Source organism: Spermophilus citellus (genome assembly GCF_964194105.1).
Source record: "Spermophilus citellus genome assembly, chromosome: 15".
Classification (NCBI taxonomy): Eukaryota; Metazoa; Chordata; class Mammalia; order Rodentia; family Sciuridae; genus Spermophilus; species Spermophilus citellus.
This window is the reverse complement of record NC_138195.1, coordinates 75614772-75631112: the sequence shown is the minus strand read 5'-3', so window position 1 is coordinate 75631112 and position 16341 is coordinate 75614772. Positions and strand designations below refer to the sequence as shown.

The 16341-nt window shown below is 39.4% G+C and overlaps 1 protein-coding gene across 5 annotated transcripts in view; it reads left to right on the top strand.

Annotated features, from left to right (window-relative positions):
• The window catches only part of SORCS1 (sortilin related VPS10 domain containing receptor 1), a gene marked incomplete at its 3' end in the record, with an annotated part of 491305 nt that overhangs the window by 359965 nt on the left and 114999 nt on the right, over positions 1-16341 (top strand). For all 5 annotated transcript variants that reach the window (XM_081268499.1, XM_081268498.1, XM_081268500.1 and 2 more), the window contains exon 6: positions 825-889. In XM_081268499.1, coding sequence (XP_081124625.1) covers positions 825-889 — 65 coding nt within the window. The remainder of the gene's footprint in view (positions 1-824; positions 890-16341) is intronic.

Here is a 16341-nt window from a genome sequence, read left to right as displayed (position 1 = left end):
GGCAGAGGGACCATTTGAAGACATTTGACTATTTTTCATGTAGAAAAGGAATGAACTGAAGTTCTGTAAATTATGATTTTTTAAGGTAAAAATAGCCCCAACTTTAATTAATCTTGCTGTATAAAAATTCTAGAGATAGTGTATGACTACCTATATCATTTATGTAATAGAATAATTATTTTCTATTTAGGATGACTCATTATAAGATTATACCAAATAATATGTGCCTCCAAGGCATTTTAGGCTTTTATTTTACTTAAACATGTGGCTTCTGGCACAAATCTGAGAGTGAAACGCATCTGCACATTTTGGTCACACTGGTTCAACAATGCAGGGAATGGTCACTCTGCTGTAGTTGCCACTTCTTTGGTTGGGTCATGTGATTTGTTCATAGTTCATATGGCAGTAGTAGGTATATCTGCAAATTTCAAATAAAAAAATTAATTAGATGAGTTTGCTATGTAAATCATGATTCAAGTCACCCAGCAACATGCCTGGCATCTACCTCATAAGTCTTGAAAGTTTAATTTGCTGCTAGCAGGGTTACTGTGGGGAGTATGCGCTAGCCATTTGTGGGAATTATTTTCAAGTCCAAGCTAACAACACCCAGTATCCTTGCCTGAGTTCAGCCTGGCCTTCATCAAACAAAGGTTTATTATAATTTTTATTTGAAGTGGAAATTTTCTTGTCAGACTATATACATAAATAGAATAGGCACAGCCAAAGATTGGGGAGCCTGTGGACATGGATAGACTGTGGGATGCACCAAGGCACATAGGAAGTTGTTAATGCAGATGCGTCTTTTTATGCTTCTCCATGTTTAGGTCTGTGATGGGATCGAACAAGGAACCAGACCTGGTGCATCTCGAGGCCAGAACTGTGGATGGTCGTAAGTAAATGAACTTTGTCCCAAAGTCCATAGTCATGGTAGCTCTGTCATGAACTAATCTGTCATGAACCAAGTCTGTGTAATCACTGTCACAATAATACAAGTCATTTGGAGTTATGGATTGTTCCTGTTATCAGTAAATCAGGATTGTCTCAATAGTCTTAAATCTGTATATTAACATGCATGTTTAAAATAGATATATTAATACTTATGTATGTATAAATACATATTATCCATATTTAATTATACTTGGATAGTGGCATTACTAGCACTACCCTCACATCCATTCAAGGTATCTTTTAAGGTAAAGAGAAGATTCCAAAACTGAGTTCCAAAGTATTCAGTGGTTTTGCTGCTGCAGTTTTATTTTTATTTTTTGGCTCATTATCTTGTGAAAAACCATCCAGGCAATGCCTCCCTGACTTGTTTAGAGCTTCATGAAACACCTGGAAAAATAAGAAGAAAGAATCATGCTCTGTGTCCCCATCATGAACAGCAGAGGGGAAGTCACCTGAGTCAGTCACTCACCCTTTGGTTCTTCCTCTCAACCCTAGGCATTTGGGCCACAGTGAAGGACTACACTTTGTAGAAGTTGTGGCTTTAGATACATGGTATAGAGGGAGGTGGGTTGCAGATCCACAATTCAAACTCATGTGTGAATGTCTCCAAGATCACTCGTTAATTGTGTCACCTTGGAAAAACCAGTTAAACCTTTATACCTTGGTTTCTTTGTCAGTTAAATACATTGATAATAATGATTCTTTTAGTAGCTAACATTGATTTAGAAATTGTCCTCTACCAGGAATTATGCTAAGCACATCAGGTACTTTATCAAGACAACTTTGTAGGTTGCTATTCCCATTTAGTAGATGGGGAAACCAAAGCCTAGGAAACTAATGATTTAGCTAAGGCATATGGTAAATTCATAGAGGACAGTAGTGTCTATTTCACAGTCACCATTCAGGTGAGAATTACAGAAACCGAAGCATATGAAGGAGTGCACAGAGTGGTCAGCACTGAGCCAGAGTGATGATGGAGTTTCTAAGACATTCCCTCTTTCTAAACTGTTCCTCACAATTCTCAAGAATGCTCATTACTTCTGATTGCCTTATTACTTCTATGAACCTGTCTTTGGTTCTCCTGAACACAGAGGCAGAGGAAATCTACACTTAAAGAGCTTGGAGCAAAAAAAAAAAAAAAAGAAAGAAAGATAGAAAAAGGCAGGTCACCTGTGCAACTCAACTCCCCAGGAGCCACCCAACCACCAAGACCCCCATTTGAGATTTTTCATGGTTTTCATTTCTAGAGGTTTTTGTTTCCCCTTTGGAGATATGAAAACATTCCTTGGCACAGTTAGTTGGAGTGCAGAACAGGTTCTGAGACTGACTATGACCTTCTTCCTATGCACCCAGGCAGGCCTGTGCTTTGTAATGAGCTCAGCAGTTCAGAGCATCTTCCCATCTCTGCAGTGGACTCTCTCAGGGACTGACCCTGGAGCACATGATACTATCTTGGATTCCAAGGTCCAGATGTAAACACAAGATACAGATCAATATTTTCTGATGTGAAAGTAAAGGCATAAACAGTTTAAAGCTCTCTATTAAATTCCCATTGCTCTGATGATAAGGAGTAAAGTCCTAACTAACCTGGTGCCTAATTTCTCTTCTGCCTTTCCCTCCCTCCTGGCCTGAAGGACTTGGGCTTGACTTCAGTTCTTGGGCTTGACTTCAGTTCTTGATGCATAGGAGGTTCTGTCCTTGCCACAGGACTCTCATTCTTGACATTTCCTCTGTCTGGAAACCTTCTTCCATTGCCTCTCCCCTACCAAGTAAATGTAATGAATCACTATAGATGGGTTACCCTCAGGTTAAGCACCTGTTTATTAGTGAAGACTTTCTTAAACTCCCATTCTAAACCAATTCCTTCTTTTGTTTGCTTTTGTCCAAAATGTATTCCTTTTTGGTTTTATTTCTGATTGAAATAGTATATTCCATTGATGTGATTATTCGGTTATAACTTTTACTCCCTGCTGGTCTATGAGTCCCATGAAAGCAGAGAACCTATACCTTTGTTCAGTTTTTTTTCCTACGGCACCCACCACAGTGTTTCCATGTAGAAGGAGCTCACCAACTTCATGCTTAAAGAATGGATGAATAGTTAATCAGTTGTCAGTTTTACCACCTAGCTAACTCAGGTTGCCTGAAAATTTTGGAGCACTGTCTCTCAAACTTTACCAAGCGTACAACACATCTAGGGATCTTGTTAGGATGTGAATTCTGATTCGGTAGGGGCCCAAGATTCTGCATTCCTAACAGGCTTCCTGATGATCCCATGCTGCTGATCTGTGGAACCTGCTTGGAGGAGCAAAGTTCCATACCAGGAAACTAATGAAAGAGCTTTAGGGTCTGTCTCCCATGACTGCACCCTTGTTTAGAAGACTCTGGATGGAATTGGTAGCATCCCTGATTGCTTTTATTTTCAGGCTTTAGGGGATAATGCTGATTTCTGGCTTCTGGCATTGAATGCACATAACCCCACATCCAAAAACAAGTCCTGGGCTCTCTCTGATTTGCACATTTTCTCATACCTAATATTCCTCTGCTCCCTGAAGGCATGGTGGTTGATCACACCAAAACGCCATCTCAGGCTCAGCCTTCCCAAGGCGTGAAATACATCAGTAATAACTTTATTTATTTTATTTTACTTTTTTTTTGGTATTTGTGCAAAGGCAGCATCTTCAGAAACTATCCAAGGGTGAAAATTCAATAAAGGGATTTAATTTGAAAAGTTATCCCTGTCAAAACAAAACAGAAAGAAAAAATTACCTACCAATTGAAATAAAGGATCTAAGCATAATACCTGACCTGTCTCAGCATGAAAAAAAAAAATGAGATTGTCTTAGTATCATATTTCTTTTTCCTCCTTCAGTCTCTCTCCTCTTCTCCCCTCCCCCTTATCTACTATCTCCAAGACTGTTATTACCAGGGCTCAAGGTAAAAGAAGCAGAGAGGAAGGGGAGAGAAGGCGGAACACAGAGAGGGCAGAGCAGCAGATGTTGCTGCTGCTGGCAGGATTTGAGAGTGAGTTTATCAAAACCAGTCTGGTCCATTTCTCTAAGAAGCCCAATGGCTCTGTTCTCTCCTCTTATTTCCTGATTGAAACAATTCCTTGTTTTTTCATCCCTTTGTTATTATTTTGAACAAAGTTGAAGTATATGGAACCATTGTTTATATTATAGGTTGTATATGTTTTGTAATATGTCCTAAAACCATAAGTATATATGGGTGTGTATATATGTACATATACATATATATTTTTTTAACTTTGAATTTTTAAATTTTAATGTATTCAAGAATTTTGTAGCTTGACACAGAAAAAAATGCCTCACTTGCTAGTTTGGCTCTTCTCTATAAGATGGGTTGCAAATCCTTATCTGAGTTTGTTATTCAGATTTTAAACATGGTCTCATTTCATACATTCCTGTCTTTCAATTGATAATTAATTTGCCAGAGTCCCTGTGTTTGAAAGGAGGTGAGCTCTGAAAAGCTTTTTGCTCCATGAGAGTCTATGACCAGCACACAGGTTTCTTACCAACTATGATCTGAACTGTGGATGTCTTGTACTTTACATCTGTGACAAGGATGCTTCTCTTTCTTGTGTTAGTCACAGCCTTGGGAGGTAAGCTGAAAAGGGCAAGTTCAATTACTATCAATCAGAGGAAGTATTATAGGAAAACCTTGAACATATTTATCAGGGACATTTATTTTTTTATTATCTCCCACTTTAAACTGAGGACAAATTGACAAGTCCTCATTCAGGATGCAAAGACTTTTTTGAACTTTAATATTTCTGTGTGGATGTGGGTATGCGTGTGAGGTTGTGCATGTCATTTGTACCCAGTACAACACTTAAAAAGAAATCCTACATTCTATTGACTTATCCCACATAGCTGTATTTGTGTATAATGTGTAATATGTGTTGTTAGAAAATATCGACTGAACTGCTAGATTGCAAACTTTATAAAAAAAATAGATCTTATTTAATCTTTGTTCAACATATAAAACACAGCTCCAAACTAAAACATTTAAGGTTTGGTGAATTCATGAAAATATTTGAGTATCACTGTGTAGACATGTCTTCTTTATGTAAATGAAAATTATACTGAGATTTCATCTCACTCTAGTCAGAATGGCAATTATTAAGAATACAAGCAACAATAAATATTGGCAAGGATATGGGGGAGAGCATACATTCATACATTGTTGGTCAGACTGAAAATTGGTACAATCATTTTGGAAAGCAGTATAGAGATTCCTCAAAAATCTCAGAATGGAGCCACCACATAACCTAGCTATCCCCCTCCTCGGTATATATTCAAAGGATTTAAAATCAGCATACTACATAGAAGCAGACACATCACTGTTTATAGCAGCACAATTCACAATGGCTAAGCTAGGAATTGAACTTAGGTGCCCTTCAACTGATGCATGGATAAAGAAAATGTTACACAGTGGATTATTAGTCAGCTATAAAAAAGAATGACTTTATGACATTTGCCAGTAAATGGATGGAACTGGAGACTATCATGCTAAGTGAAATAAGCCAGTCTCAAAAAGTCAAAGGTCAAATGTTTTCTTTGAATGCAGAAGCTAATTCAAAATAAGGGGGAGGTGATTAAAAAAAAGAATTTAAGAAAGATCAGTGGAGTAGACAAAGGGGGATGAAGAGAAGGGAGGAGAGATGGGATAGGGAAAGATAGTGGAAGGACTCTGGCCTAAAACTCTTATTTATTTATCATGAACATCTAACAAGACATTAATTAAAATAAAAAGTATAAGTAAATAGCAGAAAGTTCAGTAGAGTAGAGGGAAAGGAACAGGAGGTGGGAGGAAAGGAAGATGAGAGCAGGTACTGGGGACTGAATTTGAACAAATTATATTTCATGCTTTTATAATTATGTCAAAATGAATCACATATAAATGAAAAGAATCAATAAAATATAAAAGAGATGAGCACATGATGAGCACAGGAAACTTACTGACTCCCTGCGATGGGTGCCGCATTTCCCATGTATGTGGTTTTGGAGGAAAGGCGCACGCCTCTTTCCAGCATGCGTCCCCTGGCAATAAAACATACGCCTCCCTCTGCTTGTCTGTAAGCCGTTATCATGTGTAGCACAGGCTTGGCCATGACTGCATCTCCCTTTCATTCTGAAATGAAGGGCCCAGCCAGTGACCTGAGTGTTTCTGTGCTGGTAGTGATCCACAGCAGCAGGGACGGGGGGGCAGGGGACAATTACTGGTTTCAGGATCTATTTGCATGAGTAAGTAACCTTGTAACTACTATCCCAAGGACTAATCTTCCTCACTCAGGAAAAATAAACCTTGACCCTTTATCCAACTGTGAAAATACCTGCCCCAAAACTCTCTGAAATGAACCTCAAACTAAGCACCCTGCCCGCTGAAATAAAACAAAATGAAACTCCCAGCTATTTTTACGCCACTAATTCTGTCTTGAGTGGGAACTGGAAATCTCTTTCTTACTCGTCGACCTCCTGCCTTCCCATCTGCTTTCCACACTGAACCGTGTGTGTGTCAATATGTAGAGGAGCCCAGCACGGCTGAAATAAGTGGGAGAGGTGACAGGGAATGCAGTTCTTAAACTTAAAAGTCCTTGCTGGCTGAATTGTGGAGTGCTTGGGAGGTTTCACTATGAGCATCAATTGCTTTCACACCAGAATAGCAACTTACAGTAACAAAAAGGGTAGTTAGGGCGCAAACAGATCAAATGAAACGTGAGCTCTACTTCCTGGTCTTCATTCCCTTTCCCAGGAAGTAGTATTGTGTACTTTTTGTATATAATCCTTGCTGCTTCCTCTGCCTGGGATATTCTCCTCCTGCGATTAGTCACCTCGGCTGGTTTAGATGCCAGGCTAAGAACCCAATTCTAGGGGAAGACTTTCTTAAATTCCCATCTAAATCAACTTCTATTTTGTTTGCTTTTATCCATGTTTTTTCCTCTTGCTTTCATCTCAGTTTGAAATTTTAACTCCCACTTGTGTGTTCTTAGATCATAACTTTTCCTCTCCACCACTTCTATTAGAGCAGGATCCAAAGTCTAAGGATGAATACGTATGTGTACATACATTCACACACACACACACACACACATACATACATACATACACACACACAACTCATACAGTATTCATGTGTTGTGCCAAAGTTAGTGTTGGTGATCACAACAGTAAGCTAAAAATCTTTCCATAATATCAGCACATTGAAATGTAGCAGCTTCATGGCGGACCACTATGTAGAAACCCACTATACAGTGAACTGTAATTTAATAATCACTATGTTATTAAAAGATACATAGACTTTTATCTAATGCTGACACACACACATTATTTCTTTTGTTAGCAAGCACTTACACCTGTGTAAATAGTCCACATTACTGAAAGAGAAATTGCTGAAGGGAAATCCCTGGGTCAAAACTTAAGCATTTTAAATCTTCCTGGACATTGTCACATTGCCTTCTGAAATAGTTACAGCAATGCATAGTCCCACAGCAGGAGAAAGCCTGTGTTGTGAGCCAGCCCTCATCAAGGAAGGATGTTGTGACTGAGTCTTAACTAACCCATCCAACCCATCCGACGAGCAGAAAAACATGGCATATCTGTGCCATTAATTAGGAGCAAGCTTGAAGTTTTAAAATTAATACTTGGCTATTTTGATGTCTTCTTCAGTGAACCTCAAAGAATCAAATCTTTCTAATATTTTAGAGAAGATTTAACACTTTGGTATTTTTAGACAAAATCCTGCCACCCCGCTCCAGCCAGTTTCTGCAGTGGCAACACAGTCCCCATTATTCAATCTCCTCATCTCCTCAGTCTTCACTTCCCTTCTTTCACAGTCAACTGAGGAATAGTTTCTAGGGCGGAGCTGAGGAAGAGATGAGCGGTTTCCACCTGTGTTCCATTCTACTTGTGGTAGATTCCAGCGACTTCCCAGCACGCTGTACAAATGCATTGTCCTCTCTCTTCCAATCTCAAACCAAGCATCAAGGTTTGCATGGTGCCTAGGCACAGAACACTCTGCTCTTCCTGTTGCTGTCATTCTGACCCCATTTTTCACATTGCAGAAGTCCCTTGATTTCAACTACTGGTGGTTTCAGTCTCTCTGATTCAGTAGGTTAAAGATGGCCCTGGAAACCAAACAGAAAAACAAGAAATAAGATAACAGCTCTCCCCATAGAGCAGTTAAGAACCTGATGGTTGGGTCCTAACAGGTTCAGCCAACGGGGCAGCTCTCATGTCCACATCTGTGCAGCCTAGTGCACTACTCCGTCTGCCTCCTTTGTGCTTCTCTCTCTGTAAGAGACCTGTGCCTCACCTGCCATCCAGAGGACAAAAGAACAGAGGTGCCACAGTGAAACATGTTATCCCAAGTCTTAACTCCAGGACTGAAGTCTGGATTTATAGTGGGTACTCAGGATCCCTCAGGATGCAGCGACAGCAGTCTGCATAGCATGTATGTGTGACCGTTTCAAAGAATCTGGAAAATTAGTAATGTTTCTGGATCTTCCCAGTACATCCTTGGGTGATAGTGGTGCTAGTATTGTGCATTGTATTTCCACTCTTGGCTTGGTGCCACTGCCCTGGGTCATTTTTTGCTGCAATACTTAAGATCGCCATTACTGTGTTTACTTTCTTCATTTTAGTGATGAGGAAAACAAGGCTTAGGATGAGTAAGTGTTTTCCCCATTGTCTCAGAGCTAGGATTTAAAACCAGGTCTGGTTCACTCAGGTGCATTATTCGCTCACTGGACAAATATTGTTGGACTCCTTTGCTGTGGCAAGTGCTCTCCTGGGTATGAATGAGGGATAGAAGGCAGAGCACAAAGGATCCTGCTTTTATAAAAGTCACCTTCTATTTGGGGGAGGATAACGGATAAGAAGCAAAGGTATCATGCATTTATATGAGGTGTGTGTGTGTGCAAATGTATAAGCTCAGCAAAGCACAGCAGGCTGAATCGAGAAGGATTGTGGAAGAGGGTGGATGAGAAAGAAATCTCTGATGAGGTGACATTTGATAGTTGAGCCAAGTCCTTATGGAAGCAAGGGAGAGAATTGTGTCTGTCTGGTGGACAAGCATTCCAAACAGATGGAACAGCATGTGCTGTGGATATGGAGTACAAGCAAGCTTGGCAGGCTGAGACATGACATGACGGGCAGGTGGCTGGAATATCAAGGGGCGGGCAATTGTGCCCCTTGTCCTTGTGTGTTCCTTGATGGAAGACAGGAATTATTCCACCTCATTTCTTGTTGAACATCCACAGTGTTCAAAGTATAGTACTCGACATGGAGTGTGATAGAAACAGTAAGTTAGTAAGTGAAGGAATAGTTGTTGGAATGCACTCATATGACTCAGAGGCAATCCTTTGAGCTGACCCTCTGTCCTGAAATTAATCTTATAATATGTAGATACGTGTTGAGTAAATACTGCACACCTCTCCCCACCTCAAAAAAGCTTGGAGAAAAAACTGTATTTCCTGCCCCATGCACTGAACTGTTGACATTTCCTTCTCCCTTCCTTCACTCTCTCTCTTCTCTCCTGCTCTTCCCTACCCTTTGTCCTTCCTGCTCTGTCTCTGGGCTCTCTGGCACCCCTCCCCACTTTCCCTGTAAGTTTAATTTGGAAAGTTAAATGAGCCATGTGCTTCTCAGTTTTTCATGGCTGGGGTGACCTTGTGGGTAACTTTGTGTCTTTGCTCAACTCAAAGAGTTTGTGCTGTGGATTTCTGCTGTGGCTTGCTTGCAAAACACAAATAGGCGTTTCCCAAACACGTGTCATGCCCTGGTGCTCTTGACCAGTATTTCTTCTTCTGAGATGATGACTGATCATTGTCCCCATGCCAAGAGATCTTCCATGCCCCACCATGATGCCCTCTCTGTGGAACAGAGTGAAAAGTAAAATTGTCTCTATCCTCAAGACTCTAGGTCCTGGGGGACACAAGTCCACAATGCTCTGTGATACAAAGTGAATAAATGTGGCATCTCAGTAGAACTTTCTGATATAGAGCAGATCGTCTGTGCAGATGTGTGAAGGTGGGATGCCTCTCACCTGTGGATCCTTGGCACCTGCCCAACTCATCGGACACCCTCACCACCCTGCATCGAAACTGGCCAGTGACTTCTCTGTATTTTCATCAGTTATGACTGAGGTTCCTCTCATATTCACACTTCCTAATCTTATGCTTGGCAAAATTTTTATAATCCCAGAATGTTCCTATAGCAGCCAATGACTCCCAAATGCCCAAAGGTCAGTAATAAAAGGCAATGTTTAATCTATTTAATCATGACATTTTATAAAGAAAGCAATGTCAAGTCTAAGCTCACCATGTCAAAGGAGAATGTTTGGAAGTTTATGATTTTCCCAGGAATGTCTTGTCTTCTATGTGGACATTCAAGGGCAGAGGGATGAGTCTCAATTTTAAAGATTTCAATTTCTACATGGTACATGCCTCAGAGGACTCTAGAATAGGAAGGGAGTGCATATGAACAGCTGCCTGATGAGCACATACCAAGTATGGTGTGTGTGTGTGCAAGAGCAGGCACGTGGGGACCTTTAATGGTAAAGCTCTGAAAATAATGGAGCAATAGAAAGAACAAATGAAAACTTACATTCAGATGTATGGGTCTTAGAAATTGTTCTGTTTCAAAGTTGAAATTAATGGGGCTGGGAAAACATTTTAAAGTGCCTTAAAAAAAACTGTATAGTTCAGTTTTGTTTCTAGTTAAACAGCTACAGTAATGAGGCATATTAAAGTATTTGCTGTGAAATAATTCTTGAATAATAGAATGAATAGACAGTTTCAGAGGTCTGTGATAGATATTTTTTTGCTATGTCATTTACTAGAATATGAAGTTGTACAAACTTCTTACCTAAGTCTGGGTTTCTTCAGTTGTACAAAGTACCTCTCTATGATTTTTTCTTTTAACAAAGTTTAAAAAAGAAAAAGAGAAAAAAAAACCCAAAACCATGTGATCCACTTAGCCCAGTTCCTGACCCAGAGGAGAGGTTGCTCTGTTAACTTGGAGGTTAATACTGCTGCTGCCATCAATGGAGACATTCTGCGAAGAGACAGTCTGCCTGTGCCTCAGGAAAAACTCTACCGAAGGCCAGGGAAGAGTTTAGTCTGCGTAGCAGGAGAAGAAAAGCAGTTCAAGCCAGCAGAGCTCTCTGAATGAACACCAGGTGTCAGCCAGGAATAAGAACACCATTTAGAAATAGCAGAAGTCCTCCAGACGTGGACTTGCCAGCAACGTCGCAGAGTTTTGTTTTATTTTGGCAGGGCTAGGACAGAAACAGGTTTCTGTGGGTAAAGTATGGAAAAGACGTGCCAGATCTTAAAGTAACAGCCTGCTTTTGAACAACCTCTTTGGTTCTAAAATTCTAACCACCCTCATCAGAGAGTCTGGAGCCTAGCTTAGTAAAAGACCTTCTCAGGGGCTCAGAGCATGTTGCAGAAGGAGCTGGGCCCTAAGAGGTGGCTCCATCAGAAGGAGGGCTCACCTCCAGGCTCCAGGAGGGCTGTCCTTTGTGCTGGGTGCAAAGGTGGTTTCACATTCTCCTCCTAGCCTGGCTTGTTTTCTGGTCCTGCCAGTTAACCACTATTTCATACAGATTATTTATTATTTAGGAATTATGTAAGGAGCATATTTTTGATAACTATTTTTAAATTTTTATTTTTAATTGTCAAAGTAATTGCTTCTATTCATGGGGTTTCTAGGATATAACATGCTCTTATTTATATTTGCAATGTGGAAATGATTAAATCAGGTTAATTAATAAATCCAACACCTCACACACTCTTCATTTTATTTGTGGTGAGGAGATTTAGATGTACTCTTCACATTTTGAAATATGCAATGCATTATTATTTATTGTTGTCACCATTCTGTGCAATAGGTTGCTAAATCTTATTCCTCCTGGCTAACTGACATCTTGCACCCTGTGATCAATACCTGGCCTTCCTCATCCATTCTCCTCCCAGAACCTCTGATATCTACCATTCCGCTCTTCTGTGATTTCAACTTTTTTGAGTTCAGATATAAGATCCTACAGGACTTGTTTCTCTGTCACTTATCATCATGTCCTCCAAGCTCATCCCTTTTGACACAATTAACAGAATTTCCCACTTTTTAAAGGCTGAATAGTATTCCATTGTGTACATATACTGAATTTTGTTCATCCAATTCATTTTGTTGACGGACAGGTCAATTGCCAATGTAAGCTATTGTGGAAAATACCATACTACACATGAGAATGCAGGTTATCTTTTCAACATAATGATTTTAATTCCTTTGGATGTATACCCAGAAATTGTTTTGCTGAATCATATGGATGATTCTGTTTTATCTTTCTGAGGAAACTGCATACTGTTTTCCATAATAATTGTACTAATTTACATGTCTACCTACAGTGTACAAAGGTTCCCTTTTCTCCACCCCCTTGTGGCTGACAGTAACCTTTTGTCTTTCTGATAAATCTACTGGGCCTTAGGTAATAGCTCATTGTGGTTTTAATTTGCATTTCCTTGGTGACTAGCAATGATGAACATTTTACCATAATCTTTTTGGCCACATGTATTCTCCTTTGGAGAAGTATCTACTTTGGTCCTTGATCATTGTTTAATTGGGTTGTTTCCTTGCTACTGACTTTATATATTTTGGTGTTAGGCCTTGATCAGTTGTATGGTTTGCAAATATTTCCTCTCAGTCCCTGGTCTGTCTCTTCACTCTACTCTTTTCTGTGTTGTGCCTAAGCGTTTTATTTTGACACAATCTCATTTGTCTATTTGTGCTTTATTTGCCTCTGCTTTGGGGTCATATTGAAGAAATCTTTGTCCAAACCAATATTGTGGAGCATTTTCCCTCTATTTCTGTCTAGTAACCTTACAGTTTCAGGACTTATATGTAAATCTTTAATTGTTTTGGGTTGATTTTCACTTGTGATGTAAGATCAAAGTCTTAATGGGTGCTTCTGCTTTTGAATATCCAGTTTCCCATTTATTTATAGAAGATAGAGTCCCTTCCCTATTGTGGGTTTTTGTTATTGTTGTTTTGTTACATGGTACTGGGGATGGAACCCAGGTCCTTATACTTCTGGCCAAGCACTCGACCACTGAGCTCTATCCACAGCCTCACTATGTATTGTGGTGCCTCTGTGGAACATTGGATGATCTTAGTGTCTGGGTTGATTTCTGAGCTCTCTATACAGCTTCGTTGGCCAGTGTGTCTGCTCTTCTGTCTGAGTACCATGCTGCTTTGATTATTATAGCTTTGTAGTAGATTTGGAAGTCATGTAGTATGAAGCCTCCAGCTTCGTTCTTTTATTTTAAAAGATAGCTTTGAGTGTAAGAGATCTTTTGTGATTCCATAGGAAGGGCGAAAAAATTGACCCAAACCAAACCTTGAATACAAATAAAGATGCTGTCTCAGAAATGTCTGTAATACTTTACAGATGTTCACTTTGATACACAGTGAGCAATAAAGAGAGTGGACTTTAATAAAAATTACAGCAATCTCTATTTAAGCACAGTCTAACCAGGCACTAGGCTAAACATGTTTCCAGATTAAGGTCTTCTATTGTCACAACCACTGGTGAGGTGGATATCACTTTTTCCCATTTTATGGATCAGAATTTAGCGAGGATGAGTGATTTGCTTAGGTTCACAAGGGAGCCCTCAGGCCTGCACCTAAACCCCTATTTCTCTACTCAAAGCCTGGCCTTGCAAAGGCAGCTCCAGTTCTCTGGATCAGCACAGGTTTGGGGTGGATGGGGACTGCATTATTTCAATCAGCAGCTGTTGCAAATAGTGAGAATGCTCAGAAAGAGCGGCACAGTGTCCTAATTACCTGTGGCAAGGAAAACATCTGTGTGAGAAAAGTAATGAAATTAATTCTAACGTGGAGCAGTTGCATACATTAATTGACATTAATTAATGCCAAATTACAAGACACTTCCTATGGAATCGCATCATACGCTCACCAGAATTGAATATGGAAAGAGTTCATCATACTTAATGCTATTACAGCAAGCCCTGAGGGAGTGAGAGTGATTGGTCTCTCATTATGAACTGCAGCCAATTTCTTTCTATTTCCATTAGAAGGAGAAAGGGAACAAACCAGGGAACACTTTACCAGGCAGGCAGCTCAGAATGGATCATTTACCCTTCAGCTTGTAAATTTCACTTTGAGCCATTCTGAGAAAGAATTGGTTTAAAGACTCCTTCCAGAGGCTTTTCCTATGTCACCAAAATGTATACTTTGTCATTCTAAAGCCCAAAGACAGGCTCAGGTACAACTCAACTACAGAATGCAGCATGGGTTGGAGGAACCCAGAACACGCTGGTCTCATAAGCCCAAAAGACTCTCCCCTACCTACCAAGCTGAGAGGTATGGGACCAGCGATGGGTACACAGGTTGTCCAACCTCCTTACATTGCTGCTTTTCCTCTATTATTGAAATAAATGTTTTATTCATTTTTCTTCAGTAGGCATGCATCTATTGATATCTATATATAAACAACTTGCCAAAAAAGTGGACCCATAATGCACATATTGTGGTAACCTACTTTTTAAAAACTTTTATTTTGGAATAATTTCAGGTAGAAAAATTACTGAGATAGTTTAGAGTACATGTACTCTCCACCCAGTTTCCTTCAGTGTTCACATTTTTATAACCCAAGGTATACCATTCAAAACTAAGAAATTCACTTTTGTGCCATACTATTAATGGGTAACTTCCTTTTATAATATAAAATTCAATACATATCCCTTCATAGTACAGAATTTTAATAGCCAACTATGCATGTCCCACGTTTATTTAACTGTCCCTCTATTGGTCATTTTGTTTTCTCTAATTTAATATATATATATATATAGACTTCCCTGTGATGAAAAACCAAGTGGCCACCTCCTTGCATACATCATTATTCCCTTAGAATTCGCAGAGATGAACCTAAGACCAAAGGATAAGATTTTTAAGTATCTTGATCCCTATTGCCAGTTATCTCATAAAATATGAATTTATGGGTATTTTCACTTGGGATTTAGGGATATCCCTTGATACTCTGATAGAAGCCAAAATATATTTGACAAAAAAATTGACCTGAAACTCGCTGAAGTTTTTCATGCCACATAGTGTGGTAGAAATAAACCAAAGTTGGAGTCAGGCCAACCAAGTCAAAACCCCATACTGCCATTTCTATAAATCATGAGTTTTACTCTCCATATCTGAAAAATCAGTTAATATATCATAGTCTGCAGTGTTGTGATGATTAAATGAACAAGTAAATGTGAACATCCTTTAGAATGTCTTGCACAGTGTTGCTCAATAAATGTTACTCAGTCCCTCAGATTTATAATTTCATATAGATGAGCTATGAATGTGATAAGTATATGTTTGTGTTTTTCATCTTATGTTTGTTTGGGCTCCATGAAGACAATAGTGAGTGTTTAAAAAAGAAACTACTGGATACTATCACAAAAAAGATAAGGAATATATATATATATATATATATATATATATATATATATATATATATATATATAATCAGGAAGCCCTAGTTATACATCAGCTCTAAAATTACAGTGAAACTTGTAACTGGAGGCCCCAAAATTCCTGATCAAGAACCTTTGATTCAGTTAGCTTTGACCATAGTTTTTAGTCAGTATCTCACGGAAGGAGAATCAAAGCAGTAGGGCAGCTCTCGACTCTGTAGAGTCAGTAGCTGATGTCATCAGGGTACTTTCTGTCTTTCACACTCATCATGTAAGCTTCATGCAAAGCTTGGCTTCTTCAGATAATCAAGACAGTAGAGCAGTTTGAAGCACCACATTGAGACACAGTGTAGTCTAGAGGCAGAGGAGGGCCTTCTGCTGTATCACCTGGTACCTGCTAGATTTAAATGCCCTCTTCTAAATCTAGGAATGCCAAGAGGACTAGGAAAACCCAGAGTGGACCTAAACCCAGTGGGATTCTTCCCTACTTATGCGATGTTCTGAGTCACAGGGAAGAAGGATAAGTCTGTCCAATACGGTTTTTTCCCCCAGCAAATGGAGAAGAATGGAGTTTGAGTAGGCCACTAACCGTACCTGATACAGAAATATAGTTACAGTATTCAAATTCAGCTTAACCAGTTTTGTTTAGGATCTGTTATGTGCCCAGGTTGATCTCATCATTGTGACAGATAGCAAAAGAGAAAGCAAGAATGTTCTCATTATTGATATAATTGGTATTTGAACAAGTTTGAATTTCAAAACATTTAACACATGTACTATTCCATAATTAATCCTATCTATAAGTCAATCTACTAGATAATTTATATTGTCAGCCCTATTTAATAGATGAAGGAAGCAAGGTTCAGGAAGGTGAAGTGATTTCTTTT